Source organism: Aedes aegypti, chromosome 1, assembly GCF_002204515.2.
Source record: "Aedes aegypti strain LVP_AGWG chromosome 1, AaegL5.0 Primary Assembly, whole genome shotgun sequence".
Classification (NCBI taxonomy): domain Eukaryota; kingdom Metazoa; phylum Arthropoda; class Insecta; order Diptera; family Culicidae; genus Aedes; species Aedes aegypti.
In genome coordinates this window covers 274,238,021-274,258,039 of record NC_035107.1, presented here as the reverse complement: position 1 = coordinate 274,258,039, position 20,019 = coordinate 274,238,021, and the positions used below count along the sequence as shown (strand labels likewise).

The 20,019-nt window shown below is 41.2% G+C and overlaps 1 protein-coding gene across 1 annotated transcript in view; it reads right to left on the bottom strand.

Annotated features, from left to right (window-relative positions):
• LOC5565349 (synaptogenesis protein syg-2) overlaps positions 1-20,019 on the bottom strand; it is a 284,790-nt gene that overhangs the window by 138,373 nt on the left and 126,398 nt on the right. The window contains exons 9-10 of the mRNA XM_021838630.1: positions 6,267-6,566; positions 5,738-5,940 (exon numbers count right to left, since the gene is read on the bottom strand). Of these exons, the coding sequence (XP_021694322.1) occupies positions 5,738-5,940; positions 6,267-6,566 (503 nt within the window). The remainder of the gene's footprint in view (positions 1-5,737; positions 5,941-6,266; positions 6,567-20,019) is intronic.

Here is a 20,019-nt window from a genome sequence, read left to right as displayed (position 1 = left end):
TCATATCACTAAATCCAATATGTTAGAATACTTAATTTTAATCAACAAGGAACATATGAATAATCTTTTTTTTTTCAATATGGAAAATTTTACAGATGTTCCGGGTTAGTTCCGGAACCATAAAATGGCCGTAATGATCAAACATTCAAATTACTAAATACGAATTGTAAGAGTACTTCTTTCTAACAAACAAGAGACAAAGGAACTATCAGAAAATATTTTTTTTTTCAGTATTTCCATTTTTTCGGATGTTCCGGGTTAGTTCCGGAACCATAAAATGGCTGTAATGGTCAAACATTCAGATTACTAAATACGAATTGTAAGAGTACTTCTTTCTAACAAACAAGAGACAAAGGAACTATCAGAATATATTTTTTTGATATTTCCAATTTTACGGATGTTCCGGGTTCGCTCCGGAACCATAAAATGGCCATAACGGTCAATCATTCATTTCACTAAATCCCCCATGTAAGAATATTTTCGTGTGCGGCTTCGCAGCAAAACGTAATCATGACAGTTTATTTTCAGTTCCATTAATTCTACTTGCTGTAAGGAACTCAGGATGATTCCAGGGCTCTAGGTGGCCAGGACGAAGTCTCCGGTCAATAGGACCGCCACCAATCGATTTAGCAGTCTTTTTCCGATCTAGAATGGCCAAAATCATTTCCTGGAACCGTTACCCAGCTGAGATATTGCATTTAGTCGCGTTTTGGAGCCCGATTTTCTCACTGTGCAATGGTTCTCTAGGTAAAGAATCGGATCCATGGTGGAACTCCATGGATTCGTTCAGCAGTCAAACTCCGTCGCAAAAAATACATGCTCTCCAGAGGATTGGAAAGGAATATCGTAAATACTCTTCAATAATCGTCAGTAATCGGTTCCCGTATTTTGTAAAAATAAAGAATCGATTCATCGCTCTAAAAAAGAAAAAGTATTTCAACCATCATTATCGTTTATACATTTCTATCAGTGTAATTGTTTGGTTTGGCGTACGCTGCAAGTGCGCGTAACAGAATGGAACACGAAGATGACAACAACCTAAGTATATTGACAGCTATAGAAGGTATGCTATTCACGACTGTGCATTGGTATTAGTAGATAGTTATGAACTTTTTCCGGATTTGTATGGCATTTGTTATATTTTAATGCAATTTAAGTAAATTTAGGTATTTAAGATAACAAAATATCGATAACTTAGCAGAATAATTTGTTACGTATCCGATTGGGAGGTCATTTAATGCATTTGTTTTATTTATGAGGAGTATTTTTCATGTTTCGCATCACAACCCATTACCTCACTCAGAAATAACTCAAACCGATGAAAACTGGCACTGAAAATGTTTTCGTAGCTAGGGTGATCAAAGTAATTTGGACAGACCGTTACGCGTATATAATTTGGCCATTTACGGCAAAATCAAATGGAAGTGGCCAAATTATATACGCGTAACGCTCTGTCCAAATTACATAAAACACCCTATATCGGAAGAGTACATTTGACTAAGTATAATACAAATTGATAACGCTGCAATGTAATAATGTTGACGTTATAAATGATTAATGAAGATTTAAATCTGTAGACTCAATGAGATTTCAATTTACATAATAACAGCTCGTCCCGTAGTAACATTTGCCGAGCAATGATTCAAAAGCGATTTCCATACTAACTTCAAATTTATTTTAAAAATAGTTCCAGGGCACGGAAAATTATGAAATTTTGGATTCTGGTTTAATTTTTTACGTAGAATCATGATATGTAAAAATATGGATACTTCTCAACAAACCAATTGAATTAATTAAATTTATATTCCGATTTCAGTACAAATCTGACGGATTTTCATAACTATTTTATCTATGTGAGTGTTTTCGTGTAAGAAAGACAAAAATGCAGCGTACCTTTAGTAGCTGTCAAAATACGTTGGACAACAACGGGAACGGATGCAGAGTCAGCGACGTTGTCGAATGGATGCAAAAAAGAGATACGTTGATTGGATCGTAGCAGCTGGCAGTGTTGCCACATTTTTTCCGACTTTCATCTGTGTTTTCGGCAAAAGAAATCTTTTTTATCTTATGTCGACCTCCAAAAATCTTGGTAAAAATCTGTGACGCAAAAATATCTAAAATTTTCATGTTTTAGGTCAAAAAGAATGTTTGCAAACGTATCATGACTGTTTTTGGCATGTCAACTATTTCCAATTTGTACTTATTCTTCTAAAAGTGAGTTAAAGGTACGTAATAGTTTCTAAAATATTAAAATATTTAAGTTTTTGAGAAAAACTAAACAGAGAAATTGCATTTCTGAGTTAAGTCTTCAAAAACCGTGTCCTAAACTCGTGAAATATCCTAAAATCTTAAAAATCTTTATTATCTCAAAAATCTGTGATCTGTGATCACAGATATTTGTAGGCGAAAACAGGAAAAAATCTGTGTAATTACAGATAAATCTGTGTATGTGGCATCACTGGCAGCTGGTGAACTGGAACAAAGCGAAGTGAAGGAGAGAAAAAGAGAGAGAGGCTTTTTGTTGGGAGTGTTTCGCACTCTGGTCGGTATCGATACGCGTCCTCCTCAGTCTAATGACGATTTTGGTCGTGGACGGATTGCCTTGGGTTTGTGTGTGAAAAAAACAAGAAGTAAAAAAATTGTAATGGCTGATGTTGCCGTGAGTGAAAAGATTGTTTAATTTTGAAGAGATAAGACAATGATTTAGTGATTAAGCCCACTGTATACTAAAGCTTTCCGTCTCGCTTCAGGCGCTTTTGGTACCAGTTCTACCTAATCCATTATGGCCGAATGCGGTCAACTCCCGTTCGATTACTCCTTAAGGCTCAAGAATTTATCATTCTTTCATTAGCAATCATCAAAAAAAAACAGTTTTCTTGTTCAAATTTAAAGAAATCGTCATGAAAACCTATCATTGTATTACGCGAATCTATGACAAAAGGTCGAAAGACAAAAGGTCGAAAGGACAGCTTCGTCGTGCTGCTGCAAGAACGGCAAAAGGTGCTTCTCGAGGCACTCAGATTTGTTGATCTCGCCATTTACTGTGCCCTTTGTCACGAAAGGCTCACTCCTCAGTCCAAAAGTGCAGATGGTCTGCCAAATGAGATATTTGGAGGCGAACTTCGACATTTTCTTCTTCTTAAATTTGTCGTCCACATCGAACTTGCTCTTGCCGATGAAAAACTCCAACCCCGGAATTTCCTTGAATCGGCGTTTCGTCGTCCATCATACAGCAACCATATTTTGTCAGCATTTTCTCGTAGAGCTTCCGTGCCCGAGTTTTAGCCATCGATTGTTGCCGCTCATCGCGGTTTGGGAAGTTCTGTACCTTGGCCAGCCTAAGAGAAAATGTCAATAAAAATTCAATGGGAAGCCGTATTTATACTACCAATATGTCAAATGCAAGCTTCCAATCCATTTTATGTGTGTAAAATATCAAAACTCAGCTAAAACCATTTTTTCGCCTTGAAAATCCCGTTGGTCAATATAGGCCAACGGAACCAGTTTCGGCCAGAGATTTAACATTGATTCCTGAATTGGCCAATCGCATTGATTTCTCATGAGAGTGGCTAAATTAGGAGTACCCTGGCCAAATTAGGTATATGGGAGTTAACATTATAAGGAAAATTAATTGTTTTTCTTGTGTTTTCAATCAATTTGGACGAGTAAATGAATGTAGCTCTATCATATGAATGTGATCTACTGAACACAAAAGGTTTTATGCTGGTTGGCTATGTGAAACGATGTACAGTCGACTCTCCACATCTCGATGTTCTACATCTCGATATCTCTCCCTATGTCGATGATTTCATAAGTCCCTTCAGTCTGCATACATTTTCACTCTCCATATCTCGATATCCTCCTTATCTCGATATCTCCATATCTCGATATGATATGACCAATATCGAAGGTTACTAGACCAAAGTTTTGTGGTTCAAAATAAATTGGGAGCGCAAAATGACGTCTGTTTGTGTATTATCTTCTTGGCAACGGAGTGTTTTTCAATCTAGTATTCATCAAAAAGGTGTTCTTGGTCTCGATCTCTCCCTATCTCGATGGTCCCTTCGATATCGAGATGTGGAGAGGCGACTGTATAATCTACTATGGCTACAATTGGCGTATGGCCAAAACCGGTGCTTCTACCCTAGCCCAGCTCTCTTTTTTGCATTCTGGAGGTAGCTATGAATGTTTAACATTTTTCCCAACTGCCGGTGCGACAGGTCAGGAAATTCCGATTGTTTGGAAAGAATTTGTTCTCTCGACTCGCGTTTGTTCACCTCCAATCCGTTGAATCGAAAAACACAATTTCGAGATTGACAGCATGTAAACAATACACATCAATGAGAAAGTGTGCAAAATTTGGTTGATTTTTACCCAATGGTAGAAAAGTTATGCCCTGTTGAATGAGTCGCAATAATTTCCTGTTCGGTTCGACTTTTACTTTGCGTCCCGTTTTCAAGTTGCCAGTGAGAGAGAGAGCGAGACAGCACTAACACATAGCGCACAGTAGAAGTCAAAGGAACGAAAGAAATTATGGCATGTACAGAGGCTCATAGACTCATACAGAGAGTTGCGCGAAGAGACTTCCTTGAATGATTGTTCTTCTTCAGCTTCAAAAATAGCCCCTATCTGTTTTGCTGGTCTGCTCGATAGGTAGACGGTTTGATATGGATAGGTAGATTTGGTTTCACTCTTCGCTTCATACACTCTGGATAAGGGCAGGGTGAGTGGCTGTGCACCCAGATTCCTGACATTTCTGGAATGTTCGAAGCTGTGATATGTCAAAAATGTTCTAGTTTCCCTCCGGCATAGTATATTGGTGACACAAAGCTAAAATGCGTAGATGGCGCTCTTCTAGAATAACAACAAAACGTGTAATTTTAGAAAATACAAAACGACTTTAGTACGATTTTTAACTTTCACCGCTTTGTTATATGGAGAGACAAAGTGACTTAACCATGAATTAAAACAAAACACTACTTGAGTTAATCTTACACTGGTACAAAAACCTAACGACGAATTACTTATCGTCAGTTTTTTTGGAAAAAATGATGGAAAATCAGAGTTTTTGAATGCGTGCTGCCTGGATGTAAAGGTTTGAGGATACACGTAAGGAAAAAATGTCAAAATATAGGTTTATTTTAAAACAGATTAAGAAATAATGTTTTAATTCTCCTCAATTTTTTCTTCAAATCGTGTGAAAGTTACATTCGTCGATTTGAAAAAGTAATCGTGAATTAGTTCTTTTGCTAATTTTGTTTTCCAATCACCTCTCTTTGAACAAAATCTTTTGATTTCAATTACCATACCTAACTCCGAAGATTTTATCTGTAAAACTGCACTAATGCGTTTTTTTCTCACAGGTCCTTATTTTGGGACCGATGATCATTTTACCCTTTGTGAATTTTGCCTGCGAAAAATTTTGTGAAATTGTCAAGCCCCACCCTAGTGGAGGCAGCTTGGAGTTTGTTTTTCCGATTACTGATTGCCCTTTCGCATTGGTGTTGTGTTGTTTGTCGGTCGTCGTCGGCACTCGGTGTGATGATGCGGTCGTTCGTAACGGACGAACGACGGTGTCGGTCTCAGCTGGCGAATGTAAACTCATTTTCGCGAATGTGCACACTTAAAATGATTGGTTTACATCATTGCATTGTTGTTTTGGGAACAAACAACGCCAACCGACACATGCAGACGAGGACATTACGACGCTGATGAGGTTTTTCGGAGCTCAACTCACCTGATCGTTCATGGTGGAGATTTCGTTATCGATCTCGGTCGGTGGGCTTCGGGTGTAGTCGAGGCTGAACATGGGTGGCGGAGCGCCACCTATGACCTCCATTAGGAAGTGCTGCACCAGTCCACCGTCGCTTCCGGCTTGGCAGACCACTTCGAGCTCGGTGTCGTTGTGCAGCTCGCAGTTGCGGGGCGTTTCCGGGGTTTCTATCAATTGGGAAAAGCGAAATGCGAATGAGAATGGTAAATTAATTGGGTAAGCTGAAGTATTCGTTCGGTAGCGAATGAAGCTAACAGCAATTACAGTGGTCGAAATTCATTTAGCTGATTTTGGGCAAAAAAACAGAAGGACCAAGACATTCATTAACCAAGATCAAGACTAAACAATATTTAGAAAGAACCATATTCTTGGATTTTACTTCTTCATTTTAGAAAACAAATTTAACTCGGCCAAAAGAATGCTGACCACTGTAGTTAGAAGCGGTTTTCCACCTAATGATACTAAACCATATCCCTACCGTCTCATTACTTACTTGCAGGAAGTATGTGGAACAAACAGGGCACCATCTGCCGTCCGACGCTGTTCACGGCCCAGCACTGAAGCGTTACCAATTCGGCATCGATCTGCGGCAGGTAGTTGATGGTGCTGACCAATCCGTGCGAGCTGATGCGTGAGTTCAACACCGGGGACACATTGCGGGTGCTGTTGTAGGTCCAACTGAAGCGCACTCCATCGGGCGGATCGGCGTCCACTTCGCACTTGACGACCTGCGACTGCATGCTGAGCGAGCCGATCGTTTGCTGCTCGGTTCCGGGCTTGCAGCGGGGTGCGACTGTGAGGTAAGAGAAAAATAAGAAAGACAAATTTAGTGGTATTACTAATTAGAGAATAATTACGCAAATATATGACAATTAATATTTTTTTCAATAAAGAGTTTTCCTAAAAGAATTCGATTGAAAGGGAGAAGAAGAAAATTGTCGAAGAACCCAGAAATATGTACTATTTTAACACGAAAACTAAATTTAGATTTTTTCGATGAAACTTCTCAGAAAATAGTTGTAGAATTTTCGCATCGTCATCAATCGTCAATCCGTCATCAGATTCCTTAGAAATTTGAAAAAGAATTTTCTGAGAACCAGATCGCCAAAAAGAATTACCTAAGAATTCAGGAATGTATCACCTCAACATTCAGTGATGTATTGTTTGCTGGTGCACGGCCATTTGGCCGAACGGGTCATTTGGCCGAATGCCGTTTGGCCGAATTACGAACAAAAAAAATCAAATTACTACCATACTTATGTGCATCAAGACTCATGGTTGTTTCATCTGGGGCTACCAACGGTATGATAGGGTTCCAGTTTTTTAATGATTTCATTACAAGTTTTTCCTTCTTTTAAGCATAGGCTATTCTTTCGAGTTATGCTGGTTTCGTTACTTTTGGCAATAATTTGCCGCTAGCAGAAATTGCTTACATTTAGGATATTCTTCTTTCAGCACTGACTGTTTGTTGAACTAACATCAAAGATCCAATTATGTGTATATCAATGATGATTAACCTTCTTTAAAAATAAGTCGAATTAGTTCTTTGAAATTCAGCTTCGAAACCCACTACAATAACATGCTAACTGTAATTCACTATTTCCTATTTCGGCCAAACGGCATTCGGCTAAATGACCCTATCGGCCAAACGGCATTCGTCCAAATGGCATACGGCCAAATGACCCGGAACCTTGTTTCCTAATCCATAGACGGTGGTCTCTAAATCCAGAGAGCATCTCTTCAAATTGTAGGACATTTCTCTTAGTATCTGAAGACATCTTTGTTGTCAAATATTCAGAGACTAAATCTCTCAGCCACTGGAGATGGATTTTCTAAGAACACGGAGGTGAATTCTGTTAGAATCCGAAAACGGATTCCTTCAAAATCCGGGACGGACTCTATTAGAATATGGAGAGTACTCTATTAGAATCTCAAGACTGACTCAACCCAAATACGAAGACCGATTCTGTCAGAATACGAAGACGGGCCGCATCGGAATCAAGGATTGACTACTCTTCGATTCCGAAGACGACCTACTCTACGAATCTGAAGATGGACTACTCTTCGAATCCAAAGACGGACCAGCACTTCGAATCCGAAAACTTATTACTCTTCAAATCCGAAGACTGATTAATCTTCAAATCGAAAGATTTTTCAAATCCAAACATGGACTACTCTTCGAATCCGAAAACGTACCCCTTTTCGCTTCCGAAGACGATCTACTCTTCGAATCCTGAAAAGAATTCTCTCCGAATCCAAAGAAGGATCTCTTTCGAATCCGGATCTATCCAAATCCAGAACGGGATTCTCTCCGAATCCTAGGACGGAATTTCTCCGAAACCAAAGCCGGATTCTCTCCAAATCAGGAAGTGGATTTTCTTCGAATCCGGGGTCAGATTCTCTCCGAATCCTGGAGCCTCCAAATTCGGAAGCGGAATCTCACCGTACCCGGAGGCAAATTCTCTCCTAACCCAGAGATGGATTCTCTCCGAATACAGAGACGGATTCTTTGGCGGATCCGGAGGCGGATTCTCTCAAAATCTAGAGGCGCAGTCTCTCCGAATCCAGAGACGGATTCTCTTCGAATCTGGAGACGGATTCTCTCCAAATCCAGAGAAGGATTCTCTTCGAATCCAGAGACGGATTCTGTCCGAATCTGGAGAAGAATTCTCTCCGAATGCGGAGGTGGATTATCTCTGCATATGGAGGCGGATTCTCTCTGAATCCGGAGGTAAAATCTTACTAAATCCGTCTCCGGATTCTTACCGAATCCTAAGGCGGAATCTCTCCGAATCCGAAAGCGGAATCTCTCCAAATCCGGAAGCGGATTCTCTCTGACTCCGGAGACGGATTATATCCAAATCCAGTGGCGGATTCTCTCCGAATCCGGAGGCGGATTCTCTAAGAATTCGGAGGCAAATTCTCTCTGAATTCGGAGGCGGATTCTCTCCGAATCCGTAAGCAGATTCTCTACGAATTCGGAAGCGGATTCTCTAAGATTTCGGAGGCGGATTCTCTCCATATTCGGAGGCAGAATCTCTCCGAATTCGGAGGCGGATACTCTTCGAATTCGGAAGCGGATTTTCCTCGAATCCGGAGGTGGATGCTCTCTGGATCCGGAGGCGTAGTCTCTCCTAATCCTAAGGAGGATTTCGGATTCGGAGGTGGATTAACTATGAATCCGGAGGCATTTTATTTCTGAACCTGGATTCTCTCTGAAACCGTCTTCGAATTTACTTCCGAATCCAGTAGCGGATTCTCTTCGTATCCGTCTCCGGATTCTCTCCAAATCCTGAGGAGGATTCTCTCCGAATCCTGAGACGGATTCTCTCCGAAATCCAGAGGCGAATTCTCTCCGAATCTGAAAGTGGATTCTTTCCCAATCCAGAGCAGGAATTTCACCAAATCCAGAGACGAATTATCTCCGAATTCGGAGGCGGATTCTCTCTGAATCCGGAGGCGAATTTGCTCTAAATCCGTCTTCGGATTCTCTCCGAATCCGAAAGCGGATTATCTACGAATCACCGAATCCAGCGCAGGATTCTCTCTGAATCCGGAGCAGGATTCTCTCCGAATCAGGAGCAAGATTCTCTACGAATCAGGAGCAGGATTCTCTCCGAATTCGGAGCAGGATTCTCTCCGAATCCGGAGCCATATTTTCTCCAAATCCAGAGCCGAATTCTCTCCGGATCCGGAAACAGTTTCGGTCCCGAATCCAGAGACGGATTCTCTTTGGAATCCGGAGACGAATTTTCTCGGAATCCGGAGACGAATTTTCTCGAAATACAGAAACGGATTCTTTCTGAATCCGGAGACGGATTCTTTCTGAATCCGGAGACGGATTCTCTTGGAATCCGGAGACGGATTCTCTCGGAATTATCCAAATCCAATTCCAAATCCAATCCAAATCCAATCCAATCCAATCCAATCATCCAAATCAATCCAAATCCAATCCAAATCCAATCCAACAATCAATCCAATCCAAATCCAATCCAATCCAATCCAAATCCAATCCAAATCCAATCCAAATCCAATCCAAATCCAATCCAAATCCAATCCAAATCCAATCCAAATCCAATCCAAATCCAATCCAAATCCAATCCAAATCCAATCCAAAATCCAATCCAAATCCAAATCCAAATCCAATCCAATCCAATCCAAATCCAATCCAATCCAATCCAAATCCAATCCCAAATCCAAATCCAAATCCAATCCAAATCCAATCCAAAATCCAAATCCAAACCAATCCAAATCCAATCCAAATCCAATCCAAATCCAATCCAAATCCAAATCCAAATCCAAATCCAATCCAAATCCAATCCAAATCATCAAATCCAATCCAAATCCAATCCAAATCCAATCCCAAATCCAATCCAAATCCAATCCAAATCCCAATCCAAATCCAATCCAAATCCAATCCAAATCCAATCCAAATCCAATCCAAATCCAATCCAAATCCATCCAAATCCAATCCAATCAATCCAATCCAAATCCAATCCAAATCCAATCCAAATCCAATCCAAATCCAATCCAAATCCAATCCAAATCCAATCCAAATCCAATCCAAATCCAATCCAAATCCAATCCAAATCCAATCCAAATCCAATCCAAATCCAATCCAAATCCAATCCAAATCCAATCCAAATCCCAATCCAAATCCAATCCAAATCCAATCCAAATCCAATCAATCCAATCCAATCCAATCCAAATCCAATCCAAATCCAATCCAAATCCAATCCAAATCCAATCCAAATCCAATCAAATCCAATCCAAATCCAATCCAAATCCAATCCAAATCCAATCCAAATCCAATCCAAATCCAATCAAATCCAATCCAAATCCAATCCAAATCCAATCCCAAATCCAATCCAACAATCCAAATCCAAATCCAATCCAAATCCAATCCAAATCCAATCCAAATCCAATCCAAATCCAATCCAAATCCAATCCAAATCCAATCCAATCCAATCCAATCCAAATCCAATCCAAATCCAATCCAAATCCAATCCAAATCCAATCCAAATCCAATCCAAATCCAATCCAAATCCAATCCAAATCCAATCCAAATCCAATCCAAATCCAATCCAAATCCAATCCAAATCCAATCCAAATCCAATCCAAATCCAATCCAAATCCAATCCAAATCCAATCCAAATCCAATCCAAATCCAATCCAAATCCAATCCAAATCCAATCCAAATCCAATCCAAATCCAATCCAAATCCAATCCAAATCCAATCCAAATCCAATCCAAATCCAATCCAAATCCAATCCAAATCCAATCCAAATCCAATCCAAATCCAATCCAAATCCAATCCAAATCCAATCCAAATCCAATCCAAATCCAATCCAAATCCAATCCAAATCCAATCCAAATCCAATCCAAATCCAATCCAAATCCAATCCAAATCCAAATCCAATCCAAATCCAATCCAAATCCAATCCAAATCCAATCCAAATCCAATCCAAATCCAATCCAAATCCAATCCAAATCCAATCCAAATCCAATCCAAATCCAATCCAAATCCAATCCAAATCCAATCCAAATCCAATCCAAATCCAATCCAAATCCAATCCAAATCCAATCCAAATCCAATCCAAATCCAATCCAAATCCAATCCAAATCCAATCCAAATCCAATCCAAATCCAATCCAAATCCAATCCAAATCCAATCCAAATCCAATCCAAATCCAATCCAAATCCAATCCAAATCCAATCCAAATCCAATCCAAATCCAATCCAAATCCAATCCAAATCCAATCCAAATCCAATCCAAATCCAATCCAAATCCAATCCAAATCCAATCCAAATCCAATCCAAATCCAATCCAAATCCAATCCAAATCCAATCCAAATCCAATCCAAATCCAATCCAAATCCAATCCAAATCCAATCCAAATCCAATCCAAATCCATCCAATCCAATCCAAATCCAATCCAAATCCAATCCAAATCCAATCCAAATCCAATCCAAATCCAATCCAAATCCATCCAAATCCAATCCAAATCCAATCCAAATCCAATCCAAAATCCAATCCAAATCCAATCCAAATCCATCAATCCAATCCAATCCAAATCCAATCCAAATTCCAATCCAAAATCCAATCCAAATCCAATCCAAATCCAATCCAATCAATCCAAATCCAATCCAAATCCAATCCAAATCCAATCCAAATCCAATCCAAATCCCAATCCAAATCCAATCCAAATCCAATCCAAATCCAATCCAAATCCAATCCAAATCCAATCCAAATCCATCCAAATCCAATCCAAATCCAATCCAAATCCCAATCCAAATCCAATCCAAATCCAATCCAAATCCAATCCAAATCCAATCCAAATCAATCCAAATCCAATCCAAATCCAATCCAAATCCAATCCAAATCCAATCCCAAATCCAATCCAAATCCAATCCAAATCCAATCCAAATCCAATCCAAATCCAATCCAAATCCAATCCAAATCCAATCCAAATCCAATCCAAATCCAATCCAAATCCAATCCAAATCCAATCCAAATCCAATCCAAATCCAATCCAAATCCAATCCAAATCCAATCCAAATCCAATCCAAATCCAATCCAAATCCAATCCAAATCCAATCCAAATCCAATCCAAATCCATCCAAATCCAATCCAAATCCAATCCAAATCCAATCCAAATCCAATCCAAATCCAATCCCAAATCCAATCCAAATCCAATCCAAATCCAATCCAAATCCAATCCAAATCCAATCCAAATCCAATCCAAATCCAATCCAAATCCAATCCAAATCCAATCCAAATCCAATCCAAATCCAATCCAAATCCAATCCAAATCCAATCCAATCCAATCCAATCCAATCCAATCCAAATCCAATCCAAATCCAATCCAAATCCAATCCAAATCCAATCCAAATCCAATCCAAATCCAATCCAAATCCAATCCAAATCCAATCCAAATCCAATCCAAATCCAATCCAAATCCAATCCAAATCCAATCCAAATCCAATCCAATCCAATCCAAATCCAATCCAAATCCAATCCAAATCCAATCCAAATCCAATCCAAATCCAATCCAAATCCAATCCAAATCCAATCCAAATCCAATCCAAATCCAATCCAAATCCAATCCAAATCCAATCCAAATCCAATCCAAATCCAATCCAAATCCAATCCAAATCCAATCCAAATCCAATCCAAATCCAATCCAAATCCAATCCAAATCCAATCCAAATCCAATCCAAATCCAATCCAAATCCAATCCAAATCCAATCCAAATCCAATCCAAATCCAATCCAAATCCAATCCAAATCCAATCCAAATCCAATCCAAATCCAATCCAAATCCAATCCAATCCAATCCAAATCCAATCCAAATCCAATCCAAATCCAATCCAAATCCAATCCAAATCCAATCCAAATCCAATCCAAATCCAATCCAAATCCAATCCAAATCCAATCCAAATCCAATCCAAATCCAATCCAAATCCAATCCAAATCCAATCCAAATCCAATCCAAATCCAATCCAAATCCAATCCAAATCCAATCCAAATCCAATCCAAATCCAATCCAAATCCAATCCAAATCCAATCCAAATCCAATCCAAATCCAATCCAAATCCAATCCAAATCCAATCCAAATCCAATCCAAATCCAATCCAAATCCAATCCAAATCCAATCCAAATCCAATCCAAATCCAATCCAAATCCAATCCAAATCCAATCCAAATCCAATCCAAATCCAATCCAAATCCAATCCAAATCCAATCCAAATCCAATCCAAATCCAATCCAAATCCAATCCAAATCCAATCCAAATCCAATCCAAATCCAATCCAAATCCAATCCAAATCCAATCCAAATCCAATCCAAATCCAATCCAAATCCAATCCAAATCCAATCCAAATCCAATCCAAATCCAATCCAAATCCAATCCAAATCCAATCCAAATCCAATCCAAATCCAATCCAAATCCAATCCAAATCCAATCCAAATCCAATCCAAATCCAATCCAAATCCAATCCAAATCCAATCCAATCCAATCCAATCCAAATCCAATCCAAATCCAATCCAAATCCAATCCAAATCCAATCCAAATCCAATCCAAATCCAATATAAATCCATTAGAAATCCAATTAATATACGAATGAGACTAGTATTTAATTTCCACTATTCGACTTTCTCTGTAAATATCATTCAGCATTTAAATCAGCTTAGATCTATTTCGATACAGAATGAGGTCTCACCGTCTCGTTCAAGAAGACACGTGGTATTCCTCCAAGATATTAAATTCTCCAACAGCAAGAGCATCCATCTACTCAAGACTCTTATCACGAATCAATTATGAAAATATTCATTCCATTTTGCTCGCCTCTTGCATCGCAAGATGGCAAAAGATGGAACGTCGTCGTCCAGGAGAGGCTTTGACCAATTTCGTCTTCAAGAGGGCGCTAAAGATGGCACTTTGGCTCTGGGTACGTTCCTCAGTTTCATCATCATCGAAGCGATGGGGACTTTGCATTCATTACTGGAAACGACCTCTCTATGAGGGCGTGATTCAGTTACATGAGTAGAAGACTGTCAGTACCTTCAAGGATCATCGTGTCGACGATGGAATGAAAAAAAAAAAAAAAACAATTTCCAGTTCGGGATTTTTCCCCCCAGGCAAATGCCAAAGCAACCTTATAACAATGCATAATGAATGCGAAACGAATCTCATTGGGAACCGGAGCAAACGAATCGGACATTTGATTGAAAATGAAACAAATGAAGGACTATGACATGTGCAATGAATCGTTTGGCCCCATGGTCTGTAGGAAAAAAATACGGAGAACCAGAACGAGAAGGGATTTTAATTCCATTTCCATCGTATTAATGAAACGTTCTTCTTATTGGTCTCTGTGGGAGAAGCTCCGGGAAGCCCCTCGAGGGAAAACTGATTACAACTTAGTTGCCGCTTGTTTGTCGATCGACAGTGCTTTCCGTAAAAAGGTAGCGAAGGAATTCGAACAATTTCAATAAATTGAGTAATTGCAGCAACTTGGAGCAGGAGGGGGTGTAATTCCACAATTAAGTTCGATGTGTGTAGGAAGACCATCTCGTAAGCTACACGTAGAATTGGAAATTGTTGAGCAAATTCCGACGGACCGAGTTCTTAGGAGGTAGTGATTGGGAAATAGATTTCAGCAGAAGGAAGTAAGGTACTGTCAAAGGTTTCGATACACAGCATAGAAAATCACTTCTTTTCATCTCCTATCTACTGTTTTGTTCACTAGTTCTGAGGGTCAATTGCAGAAAAGTCATTTGTTAAACACACATCATATTAAAAATACAGCATCATCTTGCAACGGAATCATTTCGAAATCCTTAGAAACCCCAATGTGGATTCCTACAAAAGTTCCGTGAATTCCCTTTGAAATCCTGGAGGGATCTCATTCGGAATCCTGACAGGGATTCCCTTCGATTCCCCTCTGGACAAAGTTTCTTTTTCGAATCCTGTCAGGGATTCCCTTTGACACAGGGGGATCTAGTGATTTCCTGTGAAATCCTGGCAGTATTACCCTTCGAAATCCTGGGGAGGAACCCATTTGGAATCTTGTCCATTGGAATCTTGATAAGGAGAGAAAAATAGTCCATCTCCGGATTCAAAACGAATCTGTCACCGTGTTTGGAAAAAAATTCGTCTCCGGCTTCGGAGAGAATCCGCCTCCTGATTCTGAGAGAATTCGCTTGAGGATTCTTAGAGAAGCCGCCTCTGAATCCGGAGAGAATCCGCCTCCGGATTTGTAGAGAATCCGCCTCCAGATTCGGAGGGAATTCACCTCCTAATAAGGAGAGAATCTGTCTCTGGATTTGGAGAGAATCCAGCTCCAGATTTAGAGAGAATCTGGCTCTGGATTCGGAGAGCATCCGGCATTCGGAAAGAATCCGTCTCCTGATTCTGAGAGATTTCACTTCAGGATTCGGAAAGCATTTGCCTCCAGATTCGGAGAGAATCCGCCTCCGGATTCGGAGATAGAATCCACATCAGGATTTGAGGAGAACTCCTTTCTGATTCAGAGAGAATCCGTCTACGGTTTCAGAGAGAATCCACCTCCAGATTCGGAAAGGATTCGCCACTGAATTCAGATCGAATCCGCCTGCAGATTCGTAGACAATCATCCTCCGCATTTGGAGAGAATCTGCCTCCGGTTTCAGCGAGCATCCGGCTCTGGATTTGGAGAGAATCCGCCGCCTGATTCGGAGAGATTTCACTTCATGATTCAGCGAGAATCTGCCTACGAATTAGGAGAGAATCCGCCTCCGGATTAGCAGAGAATCCGCCTCCAGATTCGGAGAGAATTCACCTCCGAGTTGGGATAGAATCCGCCTCCGGATTTGAAGATATTCCTCCTCCGCATTTGGATATAATCCAGCTCCAGATTCGGAGATAATCCGACTACGAATTCGGAGAATCCGTATCCGAATTTGAGAAGAATTCGTCTCATGGTTGAATGCAACTCTGGATTGAGAGAGAATCCGCCTACTGATTCGGAGAGATTTCGCTTCAGAATTCGAAGAGATTTCGCTTCAGAATTTGAAGAGAATCCAAGTATGGATTTGGAGAGAATCCGACTACTTATTCGAAGAGAGAATCTGGGATTTCGCTTGAGGATTCGGAGAGAATCCACTTCCAAATTTGGAGAGAATCTGAATCTGGATTGGAAAAAAATCTGCCTTCGAATTCGGAGAGAATCCAGTTCCGGATTCGGAGAGAATTCCGTTTCCTGATTCGGAGAGATTTTGCTTCAGGATTCGGAGAGAATCCACCTCCGAATTCGAAGACAATCCGTCTTTTAATTCGAAGAGAAACCGACTCTAGATTCGGAGAAAACCCTGCTCTGGATTCGAAGAAAATGCGACTCTTGATTCTAAGAGAATCCGCTTCCTAATTCGATGAGAATCCGCTTCCTAATTCGATGAGAATCCATCTCTTAATTCGGAAAGAATCCGGCTCTGGATTCGGAGAGAATCCGGCTCCAGATTCGGAGAGAATCCGGCTCCGGATTCGAAGAGAATCCAGCTCCGGATTCGAAGAGAATCCGGCTCCGGATTCGAAGAGAATCCGGCTCCGGATTCGGAGAGAATCCAGCTCCGGATTCGGAGAGATTCCGTCCTACGATTCGAAGAAAATCCGGCTCCGGATTCGGAGAGAATCCGGCACTGGAGTGTGAAAGAATCCGTCTCCGGATTCGGAGAGAAACCATCTCCAGGTTCGGAGAGACGAGAATCCTTTCGAGAGAACCCGTCTCAGGATTCTAGGTGAATCCGTCTCCCGATTCCGAGTAAATCCGTCTCCAGATTTCTAAAGATTTCGTCTTCGGATTCCGAGAGATTTCGTCTCCGGAGAGAATCCGTCCTTGAATTCCAAGTGAATCCGTCTCCAGATTCCGAGTGAAACCATCTCCAGATTCCGAGAGAATCGGTCTCCGAATTCCGAGTGAATTCGTCTCCAGATTCGGAGAGAATCCGTCTCCGGATTCGGAGAAAATCCATCTCGGAGAGACGAGAATCCGTTCGAGAGAACCCGTCTCAGGATTCCAGGTGAATCCGTCTCCGGATTTCGAGTGAATCTCTCTCCAGATTCCGAGAGATTTCGTCTCCGGATTCAGAGATAATCCGTCATAGAATTCCGAGTGAATCCTTCTCTAGATTCCGAGTGTATCTATCTTCGGATTCCGAGTGAATCCGTCTCCATATTCCGAGAGATTTCGTCTCCGGATTCCAAGAGAATCCGTCTTTGAATTCCGAGTGACTCCGTCTCCAGATTCCGAGTGAATCCGTCTCCGGATTCGGAGTGAATCCATCTCCGGATTCGAAGAGAACCCGTCTCCAGATTCGGAGAGAGCCCGAGTGAATCCGTCTCAAGATTTCTAAAGATTTCGTCTTCGGATTCCGAGAGATTTCGTCTCCGGAGAGAATCCGTCCTTGAATTCCAAGTGAATCCGTCTCCGGATTCGGAGAGAATCCGTCTCCGGATTCGGAGAGAATCCGTCTCCGGATTCGGAGAGAATCCGTCTCCGGATTCGGAGAGAATCCGTCTCCGGATTCGGAGAGAATCCGTCTCCGGATTCGGAGAGAATCCGTCTCCGGATTCGGAGAGAATCCGTCTCCGGATTCGGAGAGAATCCGTCTCCGGATTCGGAGAGAATCCGTCTCCGGATTCGGAGAGAATCCGTCTCCGGATTCGGAGAGAATCCGTCTCCGGATTCGGAGAGAATCCGTCTCCGGATTCGGAGAGAATCCGTCTCCGGATTCGGAGAGAATCCGTCTCCGGATTCGGAGAGAATCCGTCTCCGGATTCGGAGAGAATCCGTCTCCGGATTCGGAGAGAATCCGTCTCCGGATTTGGAGAGAATCCGTCTCCAGATTCGGAGAGAATCCGTCTCCGGATTCGGAGAGAATCCGTCTCCGGATTCGGAGAGAATCCGTCTCCGTATTCGGAGAGAATCCGTTTCCGGATTCGTAGAGAATCCGTCTCCGTATTCGGAGAGAATCCGTTTCCGGATTCGGAGAGAATCCGTTTCCGGATTCGGAGAGAATCCGTCTCCGGATTCCGAGTGAATCCATCTCCGTATTCCGATTGAATCCTTCTCCGGATTCCGAGTGAATCCGTCTCAGTATTCCGAGCGAATCCGTCTCCGGATTCCGAGTGAATCCGTCTCCAGATTCCGAGTGAATCTGTTTCCGGATTCTGAGAGATTCCGTCTCCGGATTCCGAGAGAATCCTTCTCCGGATTCCGATAGAATTCATCTCCGGATTCCGATAGAATCCATTTGTGGATATCAAAAGAGTCCGTCTTCAGATTTCGAAGCAATCCCTCTCCTGATTTCGAGACAATCCGTCACCAGATTCGGAGAGAATCCGTCTTCGGATTCCGAGTGAATCCGTTTCTGGATTCCGAGTGAATCCGTCTCCGGACTTCGAGTGAATTCGTCTCCGGATTTCGAGTGAATCCATCTCTGCATTTCGAGTGAATTCATCTCTGGATTCCAATTGAATCCGTCTCCAGATTTCGGAATCCGTCTCCGGATTCCCTCCGTAATCCTGACAGGGATTCCCTCCGTTATCTTGACAGGGATTCCCTTCGGAATCCTGACAGGGATTCTCATCGAAATCATGTCAGTAATTCTCTTGGGAATCCTGTTAGGGATTCCATTCGGAATTCGACAGGGGTTACCTTTGGAATCCTGACAGGGACTCTCTTCGAAATTCTGACAAAAATTTTCTTGTGAATCCTGACAAGGTTTTCTTTCGGAATCCTGACGTGAATACCCTTCGGGATTCTGTCAGGGATTCCTTTCGGAATCCAGTTGGGGTTCTGTTCGGAATCCTGTCAGAGATTCTCTTCAGAATCTTGTCAGGAATTCTTTTTGGAATCCTGACAGGGACTCTCTTCAGAATTCTGACATAAATTTGCTTCAGAATCCTGGGAGGGTTTTCCTGTGAAATCCTGTCAGGTATTCCCTTCGATATTCTGACAGAGATTCTAACTATTATTCCGTCAGGGATTCCTTCCGGAAGCTAGAGTAGATGGTTTTCAGAATCTCTTTCAGGATTTCTGACTCCTGAAAGGGCTTTCTTCTGAATTTTTCTCTTAAAAGTATGCCAGATCAGAAGCAGAATCGTTTCAATAGATTTTTTTAAATGTTCTCGTAAGAATTTCAAAAAGCATTCATTTGCTTCGATGTTCTGAAAAGGATTTAAATTCAAATCTTTAGCCACATTTCTACTTTACTAAGAAGGATTGTCTTTGCCTTTTTAAATGGATTGTTTCCTTCTCCTGTGATTATTTTTCTAGGAATCTGCTAATGGGTTTCTCAGGAATCCTGATAAGGAACAGATTTGTTTTGCAATTGGATTAAATTTGAAGGAATAATTTTAATCCAAATGAAATTCTTTTCCGCTTATGCTTAAGTCCGGAAAGACACGAGTGAATCATATGTTTCTCTCTTTTTGTCATCAGAACTAATACGACAAAAAACTTCAAAGAATTTTCAATTTCCTGTCAACAATTCGCTCCGGTTCTAACAGGCACAATCAATTCCGGAGTCCTAAAGCAGTTCCCCATCTGAAAGCCACTCATGCTCGCTCTCGATAGTAATTAAAATTTTCTGTTGCGAGCAAATATTCAATGAAAGGACATGTGAAGTGAGGGGGCAGCCTATAGCAGATAAAAGTGAGCAACAATCGATGGGTGCTGCTATGAAGAGATGTAATATCCTTGATGTG